At 33.0% G+C, this 23,592-nt stretch overlaps 1 protein-coding gene across 1 annotated transcript; it reads right to left on the bottom strand.

The window, feature by feature from the left end:
• Positions 1 to 934: 934 nt before the first annotated feature.
• Positions 935 to 11,156, bottom strand: GPHR (Golgi pH Regulator). Its single transcript, XM_023159566.2, is given in 9 exon segments — positions 935 to 1,334; positions 3,336 to 3,521; positions 3,603 to 3,784; positions 3,837 to 4,024; positions 5,712 to 5,835; positions 5,838 to 5,936; positions 10,593 to 10,699; positions 10,761 to 10,924; positions 10,982 to 11,156. Coding segments are annotated over 9 exon segments (1,359 nt in total). The 5' UTR covers positions 11,024 to 11,156; the 3' UTR covers positions 935 to 1,067.
• Positions 11,157 to 23,592: the final 12,436 nt, after the last annotated feature.

The following is a 23,592-nucleotide window of genomic DNA, read 5'->3' as shown; positions in this document are numbered from 1 at the left end:
GGTTTTCGAAATACATGGTGTTGAAATTCAAAAATTTAAATTATTTTCTCTCCAGAACTTCTAGAATGTAATTTTTTCATGAAATTCTCGTTATTGCCTCTGTGCAAAAAGCACTATTTTTTTAAAGCAACATCACATTTCTAGAGCATGCCACTGGCTTGAAATAGAAGTAGCTTATGCCAATTGTACTATAATTTTTTATGTCACTGGCCTAAAGTAATTTTTTTTTAAATTTTCAAAGTCCCTGTTCAGTTTTGCTAACGAGAAAATAGAGACAATATTTTTATTATCATTAATTAGGCAACAAAAAAACAGGGTAGCTTATCTAAATAAACGAGCGAGTATTCATTTCATACAAATTCAGCATCTCTTCCAAGTTACCTATTTAATTTACTTGAAACTACCTTATCCAAAAAATGCCAAGTGGCCTTTTCATTTCGACGTCAGTACAAACTGAATTTTCTGTACACCAATTTCTCTGTAGTAACCACAAGAAAATATTGCCTCATTGAATAGATAAATTACAACTACCCACAAATACAAATTAAAATTATAAAAATGCTGAATGCAGATAGTTATATTTTGTGTTATGACGTATATGAAAAAAAATACAAATTAAATATATGAACATCGGAGGCATTGCATTACCAGACAAATATCAGCACTTACAGTATTTGTACACAGCTTCACATTCAATATCAAATAACTTAAAAGTAAACACATCCCAAACCAAGCATTACAACACTGAAATAAAACAATAACCAGTGTTGCCAAATTGTGTGGTTGTAAGTTTGAATTTATTTCTATACCTTCATCTAATTTTCAAATTCCTCATTATGGTTTGTATCCAAGGCATGTCCATGTGTTTTCCCAATACATGATTTCAATCATCCAATCAAACATCTCATCTGAACATATATTAAATCATTATGAATATAAGGAAAGACATTTATTACTATTTTAGATAGTAACATTAAAACATTTGAATAAATAAAGCAGTGGAGTTTTTGAGTAAATCAAATAATGATAAACTTAATAGTAATTGATTACGGTAAAAAACTGAGTTATCACATGTTTTCTCTGATAGGTTGCTTATGAGCTGAATAAAGAGTAACGATGCTTCCCAATGCGCTAACCAAAAATATAACGTCAAACCATCGATGATAAAAATTAAACTGTAAGGCACCCAGTACTTGAGTTATGATGGCACGGTATTGTACAGGCATATTCATTCGAAGCAACAGAACTGAAGATACGAAGTACATCCCCATAATCTGCGCCAATACCAAAACAATTATATTTGAACTCTTGCTAGATGACATTCTGTTGAAAAACTGAAAGAAAAAAATTATTATTCAGAAAACTTTGTTATGATCTCGCATGTTTATCATAAGTTTAATCTAAGTAGTTTTTATAATCAATAATATAAAATAGAATATTTTCATGTTCATGAATATTATATAGTTTAGTCAGATACTTCTGTATTTGTAAAAAGCTCTCAAGGTGTCACTCACTACGCATTGGGAGGACTGATATGCGGAGAATTGCATATTTTATTGTGGATTACTGCCTTATAAAATATTGAATACTGATATGGAATGCTTCCCACATGCAAGTGAAGTATTCATTCTCCAAAAAAGGATAATGAGAAATCTAGAAGAAGTTGATTCCAAAACCCATGCTAAACCAATCTTTATAAAATGGGTCATACTTAGATTACCTTCTATTCATATTCTAGAAACAATATTTTTTATACATAAAAATAAATATAATAGTGGCTTCAGAATTCACAATCATGACACAAAACACAAAGACATCAGGTTGCATTATCAAAACCAGCCAAACAAACTGAGTTTCTTACAAAAATATATAACACTTTGCCTAGTAAGTGGAAAGACCTTCATATAAAAGAATTGAAGTACAAAGTGAAAAATTCACTTGTCACCCAAGCTTTCTATAAGATTGATGAGGTATTCAACTGTCGGTGGTCCTAATATTTGTATATAGGTGTATATATGTGTAGCAACAGCTCTTGAATATGAGCAATCTTCCAACAAGAAGGAAAAACCCTTTAATTGTAAGACAGGTTGAAAAGTCTGCAAAATAGTGGTGCTTGCTCACAATTTTTGTTGAACGAAGGTTTGCCATTAGAAGCTTGTTTCATTGAAAAAGAAATATATGGAGCCATGGATGATAGAGAATAACTTCCGTGATTTCAGAAGCACAAGTTGATGGATTGTTAGAACTGAAACAAACATCTAGACAGGAAAAATTCGGAAATGGTCTTGAAGATCCTCCCACTCAGCATATCTGAAATACCAAACTTTGCGTGGCTTACATTGTTCCCCAATGTTTATAGGTAATTCACTCAATACTGAAACTGTGGTCAGAAGATCCCAATGGAGACCTTAGATAGTGACTGTAAATTTCTGGATTGGTTATTAGGTATAAATATAAATCCAGAAGAGTGGCATATTTTCTATTACAGTCAGGAATTCTGTTTGGCCATTTATAATCTGAGTAAGTCAGCTGCTTATTGCAAAATATTTTAGGAAGATTTTAATAACGATGCTGTTACACAAATAACAGATTATTTTTGGTTTTGACTATTATATATTATGTACATGCCCAACATTTTGGGCCGATTTTAATAACAATGCTGTTGCATAAATAGCAGATTATTTTAGGTTTTGACTATTATATATTATATTATATTATCTATGTAAATTGTATATTGTGCCTCTAAGTGCACAGAGTTTGTATTTTTAACTTTGTATTTGTACACGTTTTGACATACTCAATGTCATCTATAGATGATCCAACTGAATAAATATTATTATTATTACTATTATTAAAAGCCTCAGCTTCGCTACCTTGTTCGTCGTTGATATTTGAAAATTTGAACCATTCGATATTGTGGACAGTGAAATTACCGAATATGAAAATTTTGGCACTGGGATGATTGATTTGCAGAAAGTCAATGGCATTTGGAAGTGAAGAGAATAGTGCCCTATATTGTGTATCGCTTGGTGGTCGATAAATGCAGCATATGAATTTAGTAATCTTCTGTGATATTATTTCAAACCACATAACATCAAAGTTTTGGGGTTCCAGCATTTCTTCTCATTGACAGGAGAGATCACTTCTGGTAAAAAAAGATATTCCAAAGTTACGTCTGAATCTGTTTCTGTCTGTTAAAATCTGTTCAACAGACAGACGGGGTTTGTTGAGGCATTGAGTTTGGTTTCCGTGAGTGCATGAATATTAGCTCACTAGCTCTTTGCACTAGAGTTCTGAATTTGATGAGAAGTTAATAATTGCACTGAATAATTTACCTTGGTTAATGTAATGATGAATCCACGAATTGATGTGACAACTATACAGCCTACTAGGTAAAATGCAACTTGTTGAGACCAAAAGTTCACATCGAAATTCCAACCCATCCAGTGTATAGCTATTTCAATACCACGTGTAACTGGATCTTTCTTTCCCACTCTATCAAAAACAATATTTACAGTACACTGAAAAAAAAACATAGATAGATAGTGTCTATAAACACGTATTATAAATGAAAATGAACCTTAAAGTATTTTTCAACTCACAATGAAAATTTTCCATAGACAATATCCAGAAAATATGTACCCCAAAAAATTGAAGTATATTCCTTTCCACGTTTTAGACCACTCTATCCTTTCCAACATATTGCGGTTTTCATGAACCTCTAGGAAAAGAGTTCGACTCAGTGTTTCCAACCCCTCGATTTCTAGCCTCAGCTGAGTAATATCTGCAATGTGCATACTGATTAAAACAGCAGATAAATGTTGAACTAGACCTACTTTCTTGGTTTCTATTGAGTCCACTTGGAGATAGAATACCCCAGAAACTGGTCTTCTTTATGGTATCCTTCCCATTTTCTAAAGATTGCTTTTTGGCTATCGCAATTCTTTTTTTTCTTATCAAAATCATATCCATAGTTTGCATTAATCTTTTTTCTATACTTACAACATCTGCCTCAGATACTTCTCTGAAACAAGAAAATTCAACATTTTTATTACATTTCAGGAAATATTTTCATGCATTCAATATCAATTAATCGATTTATCAGTTTAGAAGGCAGATTCATGAAAAATGTAGAAAACAATAATTTTCACTGTATTTAAAACCAATGAGCTGCTCAATTACTTGGAATAACCAATCAAGTCATTGGTCTCTCCTAGAACCAATTGATTGAAAAAAATGATATTGCCATACTCAGTAAATACATTGGCAAGACAATTTAAACCATTTGCTTTTTTTTTGTTTCAGCAATGTCAAATGATGAAAGGTATTGTTATTTTTCAGGTTAAAAGATTTCTTTTGTCCATAAAAAATAATACATTCTCTAATAATACAAAAAGAAGAAATTTGCAAGAAACAAGAGCAAACGATTTGCCATGTAACAGAAATATATCAATCAATATTTATTTGATCCATCAAGCTTGCAGAGCTATTGGATAAGTCACTCAAAACTAATGATATAGTTAATGGAGAATATGAATAATATTAAGTATGAATAATATGTTTCAACATTAATATGCATTAATGAACATGTATATACAATACAAAATACGATAAACAATCAATGGAAACATTCAATGAATTCATTTATAGTATAGGGACACAATGCACAAATGTGCATTGTGATATGTATATACAGGATTTACTGGAAAGCAAGAGTATGTTGTATGGGTACAAATGCATCTGGGAATACAAGGGATAACTAGTTTATATATAACTTGAACAAAATAGGCCTCAATGAAGAGCCTGGACTGGCGATTCAATAGATATGTATTGTAAATTGATGGATGTAGCCGTTACTACGTGGTCGGAGATCATGAAAAATAATAAATGAAAATTTCTACGTTTTTTACCACTTTCATTTGTTACTCAGTTTACTACAGTTTTCATATGTATTTCTCTCTAGATTCTGTTTGAAGTTTATCTTCTGTAGACTCAAAAAGACATTCAAGCGCACCATCATCAATTGCGAACAATATTTTTATTTTTTCCTAGATGGTGGTCTTGTATTCAGTGTTCATCATGAACTAAATGACAAGACAAGCAAATACTAATAATGAAAGTAATTCCTAATACTACTTTTGTGTACACTCAAGGAAGTGTTTGAGAGGGGAAATATTATTTTTTATTCTTCCATATAACTGATGTGGTCCACAAATATATTAAACTCTTTTTTCTTTGAAATATTCAACCTTGAAACTAGCCTATAATTTGAACTCGATTTAACCTTGAATTCGAATAAATTCCTTCAAACATCAGTGCTACTTGTGGTTCTCTTAACTTGAGTACAGTTAAAATCAATTATCAATAATAATTCGATTGACTCCAGCAATTATGAATTATACTATTAATAGAAAAAAATACTTCAAATTTTTACCCCCCTGATCAGCAATAATAATAATAAAAACAATAATTAGAAAGCTTTGTATAATTAATGTTTGCCTCTCTGTGCCTCATGGGGGGTACATTTTTTGGCAGATCTAAACATTCTTCATTTTCAATTATGTATTATGAAGAAAACACAATTTTATTAGTAATTTCATGTAGTTTTTACAGCTTTATTGGTGGTAATGTACGTGTTGACGTCAAAATACTTTGAAACTCAGATATGCGTGTTCCCTATTGGATATCTAGTATTGTTTTGCAATACTAACCTCATAAAATAAGCCATTGAAGTATAAGGATAATTAACAGCACCAAATCCTGATAACAGAGCCATAACTGTCACTCCTATAACTCCAATCCTGGACACTAGTTGTTCCATTGATAACACCCCTGTTTTGGATTCATTATTGGAAATGGATCGCCTATTTTCCAAAAAATTATCAAAAACATTATCCAGACAAGTACAGTCAACTTCATCACATAGTTTGGTTTCACTGGAAAAAAGGTGTTCAACAAACATTCAATAGTATTACTCCAAAATAAGAGAAAATATTTTGCATTCAAAAAACTTCAGTCTATTAGTAACAAGTTGTCCTTCCAAACAACACCTGGTATCCTGTTGATATTCAATTAATATGGAATATTCTATGAAAATCTGAATGGAAATACGAAAAAATACTAGTTAAGAGCTTTTGCAATTTTCATCTATTTTTCACTCAATTTTATCATAAATTCTTACATTATTTATTGGGGTTTCATTAATATACCGCGTGTCCCACATTTTATGTGACAGGCAATATCTGGTTTGTTAAAAGAGATACACAAAAATGTTTCATACAAAAGTTTTAGGAGTTCATGAGAGCTATATTTTGATATAATTTTTAAATATACAGGGTGTTTGGTGTAGGTGCTACAGACCAAAATTCCATTTTTTAAAACAGAACGCCCTGTATATCATTACATATTCAGATGCTACGTTAAATTCTGATATCATTTCATGTTTGGTTTTTGAAATTCGGTTACGGCGTTGTTGAGTTATTGCTTAAAATGTAAAGTCTTGAGAACGACTATTATTTTTAAAAATATCTCATACAATTATTCTCTCTGCATCAGATCACATGAAAATTAGTCAAAAGTTTGGGTGTTCGAAGTAATGGTTTCAATTTTGAGTTGTGGAATTCAGTCAGGAATCATTTTGAATATGAAACAATTGCGAAATTGAAAGAGGTGTATTCGAAAACAAATCTTTAATTAATAACAATGTAAATAATATAACTTGGTAAATCATTTCATAAGAATGGTAGGTACCTAGAAATAAGTCATAAAAATTGTTCAAAGTGATGCCCATTAGATATACAGGCTTCGAAACGTCGAATCACTTCTCTCGTACAAGTCGCTCTTATAATATCAGGCGTAATATCACTGCACGCTAGTCGAATTTTCATTTTCAGATCATCCACATTCAAAGGGGGAGTAGTGAAAACAATATCTTTTAAATAACCTCATAGGAAAAAATCAAGCGGTGATAAATCTGGGGAACGAGCCGGCCACCGAATTGGACCCTTATTACCAATCCATCTATTTGGGTACGTTCTATCCAGATATTCAGTAACAACCTGTGAATTGTGAGGAGGAGCACCATCTTGTTGCCACCAAATTCCTTGTCGTTCTGCTATGGGAATATCTTCCATCAACTGGATCAAATCATTTTCTAGAAAATGTAAATATCGCAATCCATTGAGATTTTCATTGAAAAAGTAAGGTCCTATGATGCGGCCATTGAACAATCCACACCATACATTAATACCCCAAGTAGTTTGAAAATTACTTTCGCGGACCCAGTGGGGATTTTCTTGAGACCAATAGTGATTGTTATGTCGATTCACAACTCCATTATTGTGGAATCGCGATTCATCGCTCCACAAAATTTGACTGAATATGTTAGGACTTTCATGTAATATTACCTGAATACAAGCGATGAATTCAAGACGTCGTTCAAAGTCCGTGGGTTTCAATCCTTGTACCAACTGAATTTTGAATGGGTGGTATTTATTTTCTTTCAGAATTCTCTGTACATTAGATTTACTCACACCGACTTCTTCTGCAAGAGTACGGATAGAAACATGTGGATGAATAATAATATAAGCCAACACATTGATCTCCAAATCTTCAGTTCTAACAGATCTCGTATGATGACGATGCTTTATAGTAGAAGGAAATGACCCAGTTCGCAATTTTTCTACAACTCTCGAAAAAGTCATTCGTGACGGAATGGGTCTGTCTGGAAAACGTTCTTGGTATAGACGTTGTGCTTGACGGCAGTTTTTCTGACATTCCCCAAAAATTAATAACATATCAATGCAATCACTTGGACTAAACGCGAAAGGCATACTGGAGTTTTCGCACAAAGAACACAGTTACTGTTTTGCAAAGAATCACTGAATCGAACTGACAAGTAGATACAATTCAACAACATTTGTTACTATGGCATCAACAAGCATAAACTACTTGATGAAATTGTGCAATATAAAGCAATTCACCCCCAAGTTAGTCACATTCTCAAGATTTTCAATATTATATTCAACTGATATCGATATCGTATCGTAGAGGTGAGAATAATGGTTTGTATTCAGTAGTAGACTAGTTCAATTTAATAAAAGATATAGACTGGATTCGTGTACGAGTAAATAAGTTTTTTTGAAACTTTGTATTTAAGGAAAAGTGCAATAACTCAACAACGCCGTAACCGAATTTCAAAAACCAAACATGAAATGATATCAAAATTTAACGTAGCATCTGAATATGTAATGATATACAGGGCGTTCTTTTTTAAAAAATGGAATTTTGGTCTGTAGCACCTACACCAAACACCCTGTATATTTAAAAATTATATCAAAATATAGCTCTCATGAACTCCTAAAACTTTTGCATGAAACATTTTTGTGTATCTCCTTCAACAAACCAGATATTGCCTGTCACATAAAATGTGGGACACCCGGTATATCAAAATTGCTCATAAAACAGACAATGCCACCTTCTAATGTTTGTTATGTCTTTGACTCTGTATGTAAGTATATATGTTCTGATTTCGATAACAATAAATAAAATTATAATAACTTTCATCAATTACTTAAAATACTATTATTAATCAGTATAGTTACAATCAAAAAGTGGTGATGACTACTTCTCTTAGGGATTGACTGAAAATTTAATCTACGAATATCAAAGATTAACAATTGTTGCCACCTCATTCTTAGGGCAGAATATGTTCAAAAATTGTATACATTTCCCTTCCTAGTACCATTTATGATTTACAGTATTGAATCATGGATGCCACACTGGTATTATACAGTAACATTTTAAAAATGAAGCTCAACAGACGAGATTTATTCAATTCTGCCGGAAGATGGTTTCGAAGTGTTGAATAGATGCTGTGCTGTTCAATTGTTTTGTGAAATGTTCTTCTTGATTGAAAATTATTAAAGTTGGAACAAAAGCCAAAGTCAACTCATCACTCTTGTGGAGTCAGAGACTGTTATCCAGAAATCAACATGGATTCTGTAAAAACATGAGCACATAATCTGCTCTGTGTGATTTTCAAAAATGTCTTTTGGACAATCTTGATAAGGGAAAATATGCTCTTGATCTTTTCATTGACTTTTCAAGAGCTTTCAACTTAGTAAGGCTTTTATGTAGTAAGTTAGAATCGTATACAGTTGGGGTGATACCTTTAAAATTATTTGAGTATTTCATCAGTTCGGACTTCCATTGTCTAATATAATATAAATTGATTTGAAATCCCTGAAAAAATAATTAAAAAGAGATTAACCGAAAATAACAATTTTATTAAACAAAAAACTGAAATTACAAAGAAAAAACATACAAGCTACAACCCAAAAAAATAAAAATTGAAATTGTAATTTCTGTAAATGTGATTTCAGTTTTTTGTTTAATAAAATTGTTATTTTCGATTAATCTCTTTTAATTTTTTTTTCAGGGATTTCAAATCAATTTATATTATATTAGACAATGGAAGTCCGAACTGATGAAATACACCACAAAACATTGTCAACCACCTTCAAACAAAAAGTATTTTAATCATATTTAAATGGCAGAAGTCAGGTTTTTAAGACTGAATGAAGTTCTGAGTAGTTACCGTGGAATGAATCAAGGGGTTCCTCAAGGAACCCCTTGAAAATTTATTAATTTTTGAAAAAAGCATAGACATGCTACTGACTAAAACTGAGAGGATTTATGGTGGTCTGAAAAAAATTGTCTGTTACTGAATCACAGCAAAACAGTCACAGTATTTATTTTTTTGGCGCTCCAAACAAAGAGCGCCTCTGTTATTCAAAAATACTGAAAAACAAAGAACTTGTAGTAATGAGGTGAAAATTTTGGGAGTAATTTTCGACAAACATCTGCAATGGGCAAGTCATACAGAACTATTGTCTAATAAGCTGAGAAGTAGTTGCTACAGCATAAAGTTTATGAAAGACCGCTGCAGCAAAAATGTCTTGCTTACGATGTACTTTGCAACATGTTAAAGAGTATAGTTCAGTATTAGACAAGCCTGAAGAAATTATTGCGAAGTGAAAGATAGGTTGAAGTTTTGTGGGTGTACGCTATCATTTTGATTTTTTGTATTTACATCGTTTTATAGATAGACCCTGGAAATCATTATAGATACAAATAATTGAAAAAGTTGATTATAAAATCTGTTTAAAATATGTTCAAAATCTGTTTTTCCGTTAACCAGCTGCAGCACCCCTACGAATGACAACCCTCAGAAGTCGAAACTTGTGCTAGCTAAGGACTTAAGGGGTCTTACCTTAACTTTTAACACGGGTTGAATGATAAGCATGAAGAGACTATGAAAGTCCACTTCACAGGCATCCTCAAAGGATATATCTTCCACAGTATCAGATCAAACATTTTGTACTATAAGTTTCATTCAACCACAGATTACCAGCCCTATTTTGTATATTCTAACAATGACTCTGGCTGTATCTTATATTATGGATGAATATTTTATGGATATACAGGACGGTATTCTCTACTTGTCCAGGTGTTGTTTTGATATAAGACAAACTTTTAGACACCTTGTTTTGAAGTAGTTTTTAATAATAGTTTACCAAGGACTATCTTACCATATCTAATATTACTGACACAGTAATATCCAATATAAAATGGATTCAGAACTATCACAACAAATAGCAGCAAATATAACATGAGATACCAGTAAAAAAACCTAGAGCTGAAATGTAAAGTAAGATTTGAAAAACTGCATTTTAATCACTGAAAATAAATTAACCTACCTAGAGTCTAATAGTCCTAATATTTCAAAGATTATTAATTCAAACATAGTACAAGATAAAGTTAGCGTGATGGAAAAAATCAGTTGGACCATTTTATGCCGTACTTCATAGTCTTTGAATAATTGTTTCATAAAAAACAGCCAAGCCCCAACAAAGAACATTACCTAAAAACAAAACTCTGTAAAATTAAAGGAGTTTTATTATTATTATTATTATGTTACCTGTGAGGCGAGTACGATTATAGTATCGTGAAGAAAACTCATTTTCAGATTTTTTCTTTGTCATCACTTCTTAATATGAACTTTTACTTAGTGAAAAAATGCATATTTGTAAAAATTTAAAACACTTTAACTGAACTTTTGACAGATTGCCACACAATTATTTGAAAAACTTAGGTTATGTTTCTGTGACAAATGTCGCAACAAAACAGGCGTGTAACAAAATAGGCGTGTTCTAAAATTATTTACTTCATCCCTCGAATACGCCAACTTAGTTGGTGAAAATCGCGTCGAGAAGAATTTTGCAGTTCTAGTGTTTGAGTACAGTGTCTGATTTGGAAGCGTTTTTTCATCATAAGCTCGATAAAGCTATTGTATAGCGAAACACGTGTTGCGGTTTTTTGAATTGTCTATTGGAAATCTCACAATAAAGTATTACTTGGTAAATAATAGTAATGGTTTGTGACCTTGAAGATTTTCCTGTAGTGCTTGTGTTTGGTCCTAAAAAAATGAGAGACCAGGAATTGAAGCTTTATTCTCTTTAGGGCAGCTGCCCGAGCAGCTGATGAACTCGATTTAGTTTTTCGACACTGAACGAGGTGATCACCTCACTTCTGCGGCAACACAGGGATACAATGCATGGGGTCATTTTCAACAACATTGAAGACCTTGGCTTGTCAAAGCGCCTGACTCTCGCTTTCCTCAGGTCGAGTAGGCTGAAGTCGGAAACTGAGGGGTTCATCATGGCCTGCCAGAATGGTGTCTTCTTTGTCATTCTTTGTCTTCTTTGTTCAAGAATCCATTTTTTAATGCGTTTCTTTATCAGACCAATATTATTAAGTGTTTTAACTGAGACAGGAACATGATTCAGGAGTTTAGCTCCAATATAGGTAAAGCATCTTTGACCAATTGTTTTTTTTGCTCTTAGTATGTACACTGCTGCAGAGTTTTGAGCTCGTGTTATTCGATTGTGGGGTAAGTTTTTCAAGTAATTTCTATTTTTCAGGAGAAATGTGATAATCGTTTTAGAAAACAGTTGCCTTAAATCTAAAATTTTCAATACCCCATATAGTTGTTCTGTAGGATAACGAGAGCTTTTGTTATATATAATTTTTAAAATACACTTCTGTATTTTTTCTAGTGGATCGAGTGCAGTAGCATTAATACTACCCCAACCAATTACACCGTATTGTAGAAGAGATTCTACAAATGCGTAGTAGGTATAATATTTTCAATTTGTTAAGGGTTAGTATTTTTCGTAACTGGCGAAACCTGTATAGAAGTCCTCTCAATTTATTTTTCAAGTTATGAACTTGAATATTCCATCTCAGAAAGCCATCTATGTGAATACCTAAGTATTTTGCTGATTTAACTAAATTGACATTTTTGGAGTTGATGTTTATATTTATATATTCTGGTAGATACCTATGACTCATACGAAGTGAACGGAAGTACTTTAGTTTTTTCAACGTTGATTTTGAGCAGATTTGCTCTAAACCACTTAGTTAATGATTCCAGATCACGTTCAGCAATATTTCTAACTTTTTCCCATCCATTTGCGGTATATATTATAACAGTGTCATCAGCAAATGAAATTATCTTCCCACAAGATTGTTGAGAAAATAATGAATTCAGATATACAAGGAATAAGATAGGACTTAAGACGGTTCCCTGAGGCATACCACAAGATACATTTCTTTTTTCACTCAGTTCGCCATTTATTTGGACTCTTTGGGTACGATCTTCAAGAAAACTACTGAAAAGTTTATTAACATTACCCCTTACACCCAGATTTTCAAGCTTGCTGAGCAAAAGTGCATGGTTCACGGTGTCAAATGCCTTTGCCAAATCAAGTAGTACACCTAGGCAAACTTTTTTTTCATCTATAGCCTTATATATTGTGGATGTTACATCTGCTATAGCATCCTCGGTTGATCTATGTTCTTGAAATCCGTACTGATATTTTGACAAAATGTTTTTTTTATTCAGATATGAGATCAATCGTTTTTTAATTATATTTTCAAATATTTTCGAAATAGTGGATAAGATTGACAAGGGCCGATAATTTGAAACATTAGTTTTCTTCCCTGTTTTGTAGACTGGAATAATCTTGGCCTCTTTCAGATGTTTTGGAAACACGCCTTGCTCTATAGCTATATTGAATATATGTGAAATTGGCTTAGAAATGAACTCAGATGATGTTTTTAGTATTTCATTCGAGATATCGTCTAGACCAGGTGATTTTTTATCTCTCAAGTCACTTATGATTTCTCTAACTTCATTTGGGTCGGTGTTGGACATATACAGAGAATTTGGAAGTCTTACTTATTCCCCTTTTTTGATTTTTTCATAAGGTATTTTTGCAGTTAATTTTGGTCCTACTTCCGCAAAGTAATCATTGAATTCATTACAAATATCTTTCAACTCAATAAGTTCGCCCTTTATGTCTGACTGTATTTTAAGTACCTATGCTATTTTTATTATTATAATTGTTTGAAAAATCATTAACTATTTTCCAAAGATTTTTTGAGGAGTTTTGGTTACTATTTATTTGGTTTTTAAAGTAATCAGTTTTTATTTTTTTTTCGGAGACTATTTATCTTATTTCTATAATCAATATATTCTTTTTTGTAGTCTTCATTACGTGGATTTTTAACGTGTTTGATAAATAATTTATCACGCTTTTTTATAGATGTGATTGAACCCCTTGTAATCCAAGGCTTTTTTTTCTTCGACCATTGCACTTTTATGCATATGGTTGATTGAGATATTATTGCATATAATATAGGAATATGTACATATAAAGAAGGAAAACAATAGTTTGTCACACTTGAATAAAACATTTAAAAATAATTATAAAATATAAATATAAAAACATAAATCACATAGTATACAAATGTCACAATTTCAAAAGGAACAAGTACATATATTATTTTTAGTGTCCGACCGAAACTGGTTTTACGACCGAAACCGAAAACGAATTTCGGCAACGGTCTCAGTTTCGGCCGAAACCAAAACTTCCTTATAACGATTATGTTTTGAGGGAAAAATAAAGAAAACGTTATAACAATCAGTCAGTCCTAATTTTTTCATCTTTAAATCACAACGTTATGCAGTCTTCGACATTTTTACTTATTGATAATCAACATAACAAAGCCTTATTTGAAAAAAATATTAATTGCACCTTGAAAATACTTAAAATGGTGAGGTGTTTATTTGAGAAGGTGTAGATCCTTCTTTTGAATTTTATTGATGGTTTTTCAAAAATATTAAACATAAAATTACTTATTCAAGTTTTTACCTAATATCACAATAGGTACCTAATATTTATGTAATAAACAAAGTAAGTCCCGATTCATGACATGATTAGGCACGTGGACTCGGCAAAATGTCTTCCTCGCATGTATGAAATTCAACGCACCGAACATAACCGATCACAGCGCGGGAACTCCCGAATGCAGTTTCGGTTTCTGTCGTCGTTTCGGTAGGGTTGCCCCCGAAACCGAAACCAAACCGAAACCCGTTTTTTGGCCGAAACTCGACCGAAACCGAACTTTCGGTCGGACACTAAATTTTACATTGGGAATTATCGTCACGAATTATCAACCTAATCGGACACTTTTTGAATTTATTTATTTTGTGGGAAGGTGTCCTTAACATACCACCATGACGTGTATTCGATACTCACTATTGGGATCTCGGAAACTATGAGAGATACGAAGATGGTTAAATTGGGGCAAAGTTGCGCATTTACCTGACTAACAATATGCCGTTGGGAACGTTCAGAAATTCCGAGTATATCCGGAAAAAACAGAAATTTCGGAAATTGGCTTTTATTTTCTTCTGGCTTCATTTATCCAAGGATTCGAAAATAAATTGCACTTTCACAATGCCACTTTTTCCCTGCTACATAATGGTGTTTTCAGATTTGCTATCCGACGTTTCGTCTTCTGGTCACCATCATCAACTTTATTTTTTCTTATGGGCACTACATTGGATTCCTTCTGTTTTGAATGGAATCAGATTTAACCTTTTCAATGGTGTATCCTAAGTTACGATTCTTTTTGGAAAAATTGGAGGTATTGAAAAAAAATAATTCTTATCATAATAGGCTTTGACTTTCAATTTGTTACACTCAATGACATTTTGTTATCGTACAAGTCATTGAATTTTTGGCGAGAAATGGCTTTCACGAATGAAAAAAAAGAGATATGATACAAAATTATTACTAATACGATAGAAAGAGTGTTAGGACATCGGAAATGTATTTAAACTTGCATACCGAAAGACGACAACCACATGTGTTTCGAATATTTCGCTCTATCGATTCGAACAAAACATGACGGCGCGGCTTTAGAAAACAATCAATTCATACGATGATGTCACTACTAGTGATTTGCAAATTGTCATTTTTTTTTTATTTGTGATGCATTGTTTGGAACCTTTGTTGTAGTTAATGAATAATTACTGGAGTTCCCATCCCAACAACAAACCGGTATTTTTGATAAGGACAATATAAATTGTAATTTAGTTTTATCTTCCTCTTGAAGATGATCACTTGGTGATTGAAACACGTGTCGAGGTGTTAAAAATAAACGTTTGGTGTTGGTAAAGAACTCCAGTAATAATCAATAATAAATGATGCCGGGACGATTAAATTACACAAACGAAGATTATTTAAATGTATTTATTATTTACGGAGAATGTGATAAAGTTACCTATTTCAAGGACATGTGATTAATTTTCGACCCGATTTTCGAAAAAAGAAACCATCATCAAATGCTGCCAAAGAAATTATACAAAATTTCAAGAATTTTGAATTCGTACGAGCAAGAGTGCAGAAAAACCAGTAGTTAACAATGAATATATTGAAATTGCAATTTTGGGATGTTTTGCGGCATACCCAAAAATATCTACCAGACAAGTAGCATTAGAGTCGGGAATATCTCAGACATCAATACAATAATGAGTTTTCAAAATTCAACAAAATGAAGATTTAGAAATTATGGAATTAATGAAGAAAACTACAGGGGAATTAGCTTGCTGTCAAGTATTTTCAAGCTTTTTGAGCTAAATATAAAAAATCAAATAATGTCTTTCTTCACAGTTAATAACCTTTTTTCAGAAAACCAACACTGTTTCACATGAGCAAGTGGTAAATGCACTTGATGGTAAATTCCATATTTGCGGATTGTTCATAGACCTCCATAGCTTTCGAATGTGTAGATCATGACCTGCTATAAAGGAAATTGAAAATATATGGTGTTAGATAACTTTAGATCTGAAGAAATCCTATCTGAAAAATAGAGGTCAACGTATCAGTGTTGGAAACACTCTAAGTCAGTTGACAACCATTAGGCAGGGTGTCCCACAGGTATCAATACTAGGACCTATACATTTTTTGATACACGCAAATGATATGATGACATATTTTAAAGGATTATCAACTATTCATACAGTAGCGTATGCAGATGACGCCAATTTCATAGTAAAAGAAATTGATACGACACTACAGGAAAGAACCCAGGATGTATATGAACAAGTGAACATATGGGCACAAAAAAATAACTTAACGCTCAATATATCTAAAACTGTGATGATGAAGTTCACAATCAGAAATTCACCCGAATATTTTGTTATCATGAAAACGAGGATCTACAAATTGAATCTTGTAGGTACTTCTACCAAAATGTTAGGCGTTACCTTACATGGACTCTTTATATTGAGACACTCTGTTTAATAAATCCATTTCTAAATCATGAATTTTTCAACATCAAACAACAACATTTTGACATCAGACAAATGACAGTCTTCTTCTCTATATATTATTCTGACACCTTCCCCTATAAGATGAACTGTCCGATTCATTGAAGTGTGAATATCGTAACGACGCTGTGGTCTAACTAAGCGACCATAACGGCAGCGAGTTCTAGTACTTCTAGTCTGATGTTCATTGGGGGTACAGTATTGGTTAAACGCACTCAATGCACTACGCGAACTATGACTACTTAATTTAGATAGCGAGTCACTATTGAACTATCACGTTTAGAAAGACTTGCTTTTGGGCTAGATGAACTACTGTTAAGAGAGCTATAAATAGAATCATTTTGAGCGTCCTCAAAGTTCTGATTATTTTGATCAGTATAAGGAGTATCTGGAAATAATTTTGGTTCACAAATGAATTTGTAATAAGAATTTGTTTTTGATAATTTCATTTGAGAGGTGTTCCGACGAACGATTTCATTATTGCTCTTTCTTCACCTAGTATGATCTTGGTTCGGATGCTTTCTCTATTACAACAGCTTTAGACCAAGTACTATCATCATTACACTTTATTACTACTTTATCCCTCTTTTTGAACATTTGAGGGTTTCTACCCTGAATTTTTGGTTCTAAGGTTTTCATAGTCACTGGTATTTGATTTTTTAAATTTTCCTTTGCAAAATCTAGAAGCATTAAGATTAAAAATGGGAGAACTATTGTACACATTATCTGAAATCTGTTTTATCCTCATTATATTTTGTCATAATTTGTTTGCTAACGCACTAACTGCTTTTTCTGACATGCCATTACTTTGGTGGTAGTGAGGACAGCATGTTGTTATTGTTATATCTTCATAATACTAAATTAACGATTTGATGCAAAAGGTAGATTATCTGCAATAACAAATTCCAAACTATCTGTATAACTTTATTAAATTCAAGTTTCGGTGTATCCTGAGGTAACATTGGTTTTCTGAAATTCCCAGGCATATATTTTTTTCAAATTCAACACTTTTTTTATAGAAGAGATTACATCTGTAGACAAGCTTGGCAAATAAAATAATTTTATAGCTCTATTTATGGTTTGGCTGATTTCTATCAGACCTTTATGTATAATAATTTCATCATTTCTAATCTAAGAGAATGAGGAACAATTATTTTATCTTCTATGAGGATAATTCCTGCCTCAACATAAATTGTTTCTTCCATTGCAAAGATTGGTGTACAATTTGGGTGTATTCAAACTCGCTCATAGGTAAATGTTTAGTCACAGAATGCATCATTTCCAGTATTCCAGTAGGTATATCAGGATCTGGGTTGTTATCGCCCTTAATACTTGATACTGACAGCTGGTCTGTGAATTGTACATTTTTGCTTGGAACGTAGTAAACATCAATTGAATATTTGTTTTAATCTTAATCTCTGTAATCGAACTGATCCTATACCTACTATGGATGAATTTTTTCATAATAGAGACTATAGGTTTATGATCAGATTGTACATCCAAATTCTATATTTATAATTGAAATCATGGTATTTTTGGCAACCAAAATATATTGCCAACATTTCCTTCTCAGTTTGGGTGTAATTAATTTCATAATCATTATTCATGGTGCTAGATGCACAAGCGACCAACTTTACTATATTATTGTCATATTGTTGAAACATGCAACATCCTGAAGCATTTTTAGACGCATCACACTGTAACACAGTTTTTTTGTTAAAATCAAAGGGAATTAATGCTGGAGAGTTACTTACACCGGTTTTTAGCATGTCAAAGATCTGTTGATGCTTGGACAACCATGAAAATACTACATTGTGTTGTATACTGTTTGTATTTGCCGCCACACAGGCGAGCATGCGCACAGATACCTTCCGGGGAGGTGAATTCGGGATGCCATGTAGAGGACAATGGAATGTCAGTTGTAAAGAAAAGTGAAATAAAACCTGATTAACTAGTGTTGGAAGTATCATTTAACTCCCGGCCCACAGTAGAGGAACTAAGAGAGTACGGGGCAAATGGCAACACCGCCTTATGGGAAATACCATGTAAATTTAGGGTAAAAAGCCAAGCTCCGTTTTACAAATTTTTGTCCCAACATGGGAATCTCCATAAGACAGTGTTGCCAGATTTCCCCAGATCCACAAGATTTCATACACCATTCAGATGTCGCACGATCCAATGTATTGAAAATAAAAATAAAATAAGTCTGCGCGCTCGATCCAATACAATCTGGCATTAAAGATGAAATTCAGTCATCGCCACCCTCGTGTGGGTTGAATAATTTCCCAAACTACCTGTTCCATATTAAAGAGTAGGGTCTGTGTGTGTGTGTGAACGGCCAAAAGCCGTGATGTTGTAATCTATTTAAGACAGGTGTTGAAGTATTGTGGAGTGAGAAGATTAAATAACGTGCATTTGATGAACAATATTGTGAAATCTCGTGAAGTATTAACTTGAAAATTATCAACTTGAGTTGTGTCAAGGTAAGGTTAGGACGAATTGTAATTTAGTATGAACTGAAGAGAGTAAATAACGTGCATGTGTAGATATTGTCGAATCTCGTGAAGTATTAATCTTAAAATCATCAACTTGAGCTGTGCAAAGGTAAGGTTGAGGCGGATTGAAATTTAAGACAGGTGTTGAAGTAGGGTGAACTGAAGATTCAACATAAATCAAACCAATGAAGCACAATTGATAAGAAATAAGAGTTCAGAGAGTGAATTCTTGTTGTTTGTAACTATCCAATAGAATTTGAGATCTGAATCTTGTGCAATGCTGTAATCATTGTGACGAATAAAATAACAGTTATTATTTAGGTATATTTTATGTAGGAAAAACACTGAAAAGATTGGAATTGAATTACAGAATACATATTCGGAAGACAAATATTTTAGGATTGAGAAAATATTGGGGTTTGGTTAGAATTTAAAAATTGTCGGAAGAGACAACTGCTTTAATGAACCGATTTTCTATAGTTTGTACCTATATTTTTTGGTAACGTTTAACAAAAAACTTGTCGATTTTGATATTGCACGTAACTTTTGCATTCTGTTACGACCTTCACAGCATATGATATCGGCGTAACTATATCTGAAAAGTAGAATATGCCATCACTTTGATCGAAAATAAATTCATTCACTTCTCATTAACATATTTAGCCATCAAGTTTGATTTGACTTTGAAATAAATGCAAGGTTATTATCTGTCAACGTCATGCTAGACGGATGTGTGTGAGGTACCCATAACAGATGCGTAGACTCAACACATAACATTTTACAGGAGAACGGACTGACATTGTTCACACATATGCATGTCTAACATGCACTACCACATATTCATTTATGATTAAAAATGCTACACTATATTTTTCTGAAATATAATTACATCATAATTTGAAGCAACATAGTAGATGATATTGACGTAAATTCAACTGAAAAATGTGTATCACCCCACTTTGGTCTCTTTTTCCCCACATATTGGCCAGATCTGATGGTGAAGTTTGGTTTAACCTTGAAACTGAATGCTAGGTTTTTCTCGAGGGTCGAGTTTCCATGTATGCCGATGCAACAACAATCATTGTGACGTCCTCAGGTCTAAATGAAATTGAAAATAAACAAAACTAGTAATCAATTAATTCGAATGTTGGTGTAGAAACAATCATTTAATAAATAATGAAGATAAAACAACATTTATCCAGTTTCAAATATCAGCGCCCTCTCCAAATAAATCTAGGTTTCGAAACAACAGAATATACAAAATTCCTTGGAACACAACTTGACAATAAATTGTCTTTCAATAATCACATCGAATATTTGTGTACTTCTCTGAAAAAATGTATTTTTCTTTCCCAACAATGAAATCAAATTTTTTGAGACATAATCTCTTGGATATATACTATGTTCTAGTGTATTCTAAGCCTGATATAAATAATACCATTTGGGATACTCATCAGAAATAAATAGAATTTTTATAATGCAAAAACGCTTCATTAGACTAACTTTGATCTCAAATACAGAGAATCTTGTGAGAAAACATTCCAAGACAAAACATTTTTCATATTTACCATATATTTATCTTCACAAAATATTAAGCTACGTTCATGTACATTCCCATTTGCTAACAAGAAATGAGGAAATTCACTCTTATCAAACGAGACGGAGGAACGACTTCCATCAGGAAAAAATAAAACGTAATGACTACAAAAGTTCACCACTTTATGCCGGGGCAAAATATTTCAACTCATTAACACACAGCATCAGAAGTGAAACAATGTTTCTCAAATTCAAGAAAAAAGTCAAAGACTTTTTGGTAACAAGTTGTTTTTACTCCCTGAAAGAGTATGAAGATAATATTTTTGTGTAACATGAGCTGTTATTGATATAAGTGACATTAGGTAAAATATCTGTTGTAAAATGTGACGTGTTATATATACATTCATGTATCAAAAATTATTAATAAAATTTGACTTTGACTTCTCTGCCAATGTCATGCTAGGCGGAAATTTGTAGACATGTAGTGTCAACACTTGACATCTTACAGGAGAACAGATTGATATATCTCACACATATGCATGCCCCTGCATGAACTTCCGCAGGCCTAAAAACGATGTAATAGTTGAAAATGTCACAATACATTTGTCTTTTCGAAACATAATCTATTACAAATCTGAAGCCATATAATAGATGATATTGATATGATTTCAACTGAAAATCAGTTTGGTTTGGGCTTGAGACTCAACGTGAGTTTATTCACTGTCAAGGTTATGTTATACGGATATTTGCGGAGTTTCCGAAAGAGATGCGTAGGGTTAACACATGCCATTTTGCAGTAGAATAGATTGATATTTCTGACACATGCATATGCTCGCCTAACAAGAACTCTCACGTATTGCAATATGTGGTTTGAGGAACATGTTATGGAGCCAATCATGATAAAGTTAGAAGAGTTTCAGGAACGTGATAGTGGTTGGACGTTGAAAGCAGTAGTGAATTTGGGGGTTAACATAAACAAATTTGTGCCGCACAGAGGTTCATCATACATTGAGCTACCTTCTCAAATCAAACGAAAACAAGCATGCATAAATGTAAAAAATCATGATAATGCCTGCTTCGCTTGGGCCATTGTTTCGGCGTTGTATCCAGTTGCCCATGGACAACATTCAGATCACATTCTATCTTATCCTGACTATTCGAAAGTTCTGAAGTCGAAAGGTATTCACTTTCCAATGACAATTATTCAGATAAATAGATTCGAAGAGCAAAATGATCTCTCAGTCAACGTTTATACGTTGAAACTTTCTAAATCCAAGTATACAGTAATACCGCTAAGATTGAGTCTAGCAAAAAATAAAAGCAAACATGTGAATCTACTCATGATTCAAGACATGTATTACGATGAAAGATGTGAGGATTCAATAAATGTCTATGATGTTACGTCACCAACCAGAAAACACTTTGTTTGGATTAAAGATCTATCTAGTTTGGTGAGTAATCAACTCGACAACCATAATGGAAAAAAATATTTTTGCAATAGGTGTTTTCACTATTTTTCCACGCAAGCTAAGTTAGATAAACACCTTGAAGACTGCTCGAAGACAAAGGAATGCCTACCAAAATTACCCATGGAGGGAAAACATATTTTAAAGTTCAAAAATTTCAAAAATAAAATTACATCGCCTTTCATAATATACGCCGATCTGGAGAGTGTATTGATATCTACACAAGATGGCAATAAATATCAACGACACATTCCGGCATCTATTGGATATTATGTGAAATGCTCTTATGATGATACGCTATCATTTTATCGATCATTTCGTGGTGAAAATTGTATGAAATGGTTTGCCAACGAGATAGGTCAGTTTGCTGAAGATGTTGCAACTGTGTTCCAGTGTCCATTCGATATAGATATATCAGCCAGCCAGGAAACAGATTTCAGGGTAGCAACTCATTGTCATATATGTGACAAACCATTCACTATATCAGACAAAAAAATACGCGATCATAATCATCTGATACCTGAAAATAATTATCGCGGGCCATCACACAATGAGTGCAATATTAACTATCAAGATGATCAAACAATTCCCATCGTGTTTCATAACTTATCAGGGTATGATGCACATTTCATTATAAAAAATATTGCATTGGATCTCAATGGAAGTGTCACTGTTTTGCCGATAACAAAGGAAAAGTATATCTCCTTCACTAAAAGTATTTTGCGTAGCAATATCCGCTTCAGATTTATTGACTCATTCAGATTCATGAGTTCTTCGCTGGATACGTTAGTATCATATCTTTCAGATTTTCCAAATCTCATATCACAGTTCTCCAACCTCTCGAATGATCAACAGCAGATTTTGACAAAAAAAGGCGTAATGCCGTATGACTATATCGATTCTTTCGAAAAATTCAATGGAGATTGTTTACCCCCTATCGAAACATTTTACAACAAATTGGAGGATATACCGTGTCCTAGGAGATCTTACTCACGTGCCAAGTTGATATGGACTACTTTCAAGATAAACACATTGGGGGAATATACGGATCTGTATTTGAAGACGGATGTTATGCTTCTGGCTGATGTCTTCGAGCAGTTCCGCTCAAGTTGTCATAAAACTTACGGTTTGGATCCTGCTCATTATTTCACTCTGCCTGGCTATACATGGGATGCTATGTTATTCAAAACGAAACATCAACTTGAACTTCTCACCGATGTAGATCAGCTGCTTTTTTTCGAAAAGGGAACAAGAGGTGGATTGAGTCAAGTTTGTTCCAAGCGAAGAGTCACAGCTAATAACAAATACATGGGTGACAATTATGATAGAGCCAAAGCTGACTCATACCTGA

This window comes from Leptinotarsa decemlineata, unplaced genomic scaffold (assembly GCF_025532065.1).
Source record: "Leptinotarsa decemlineata unplaced genomic scaffold, Ldec_3_MD MMD2_P_RNA_scaffold_11, whole genome shotgun sequence".
NCBI lineage: Eukaryota > Metazoa > Arthropoda > Insecta > Coleoptera > Chrysomelidae > Leptinotarsa > Leptinotarsa decemlineata.
This window is presented reverse-complemented; position numbering and strand designations above follow the sequence as displayed.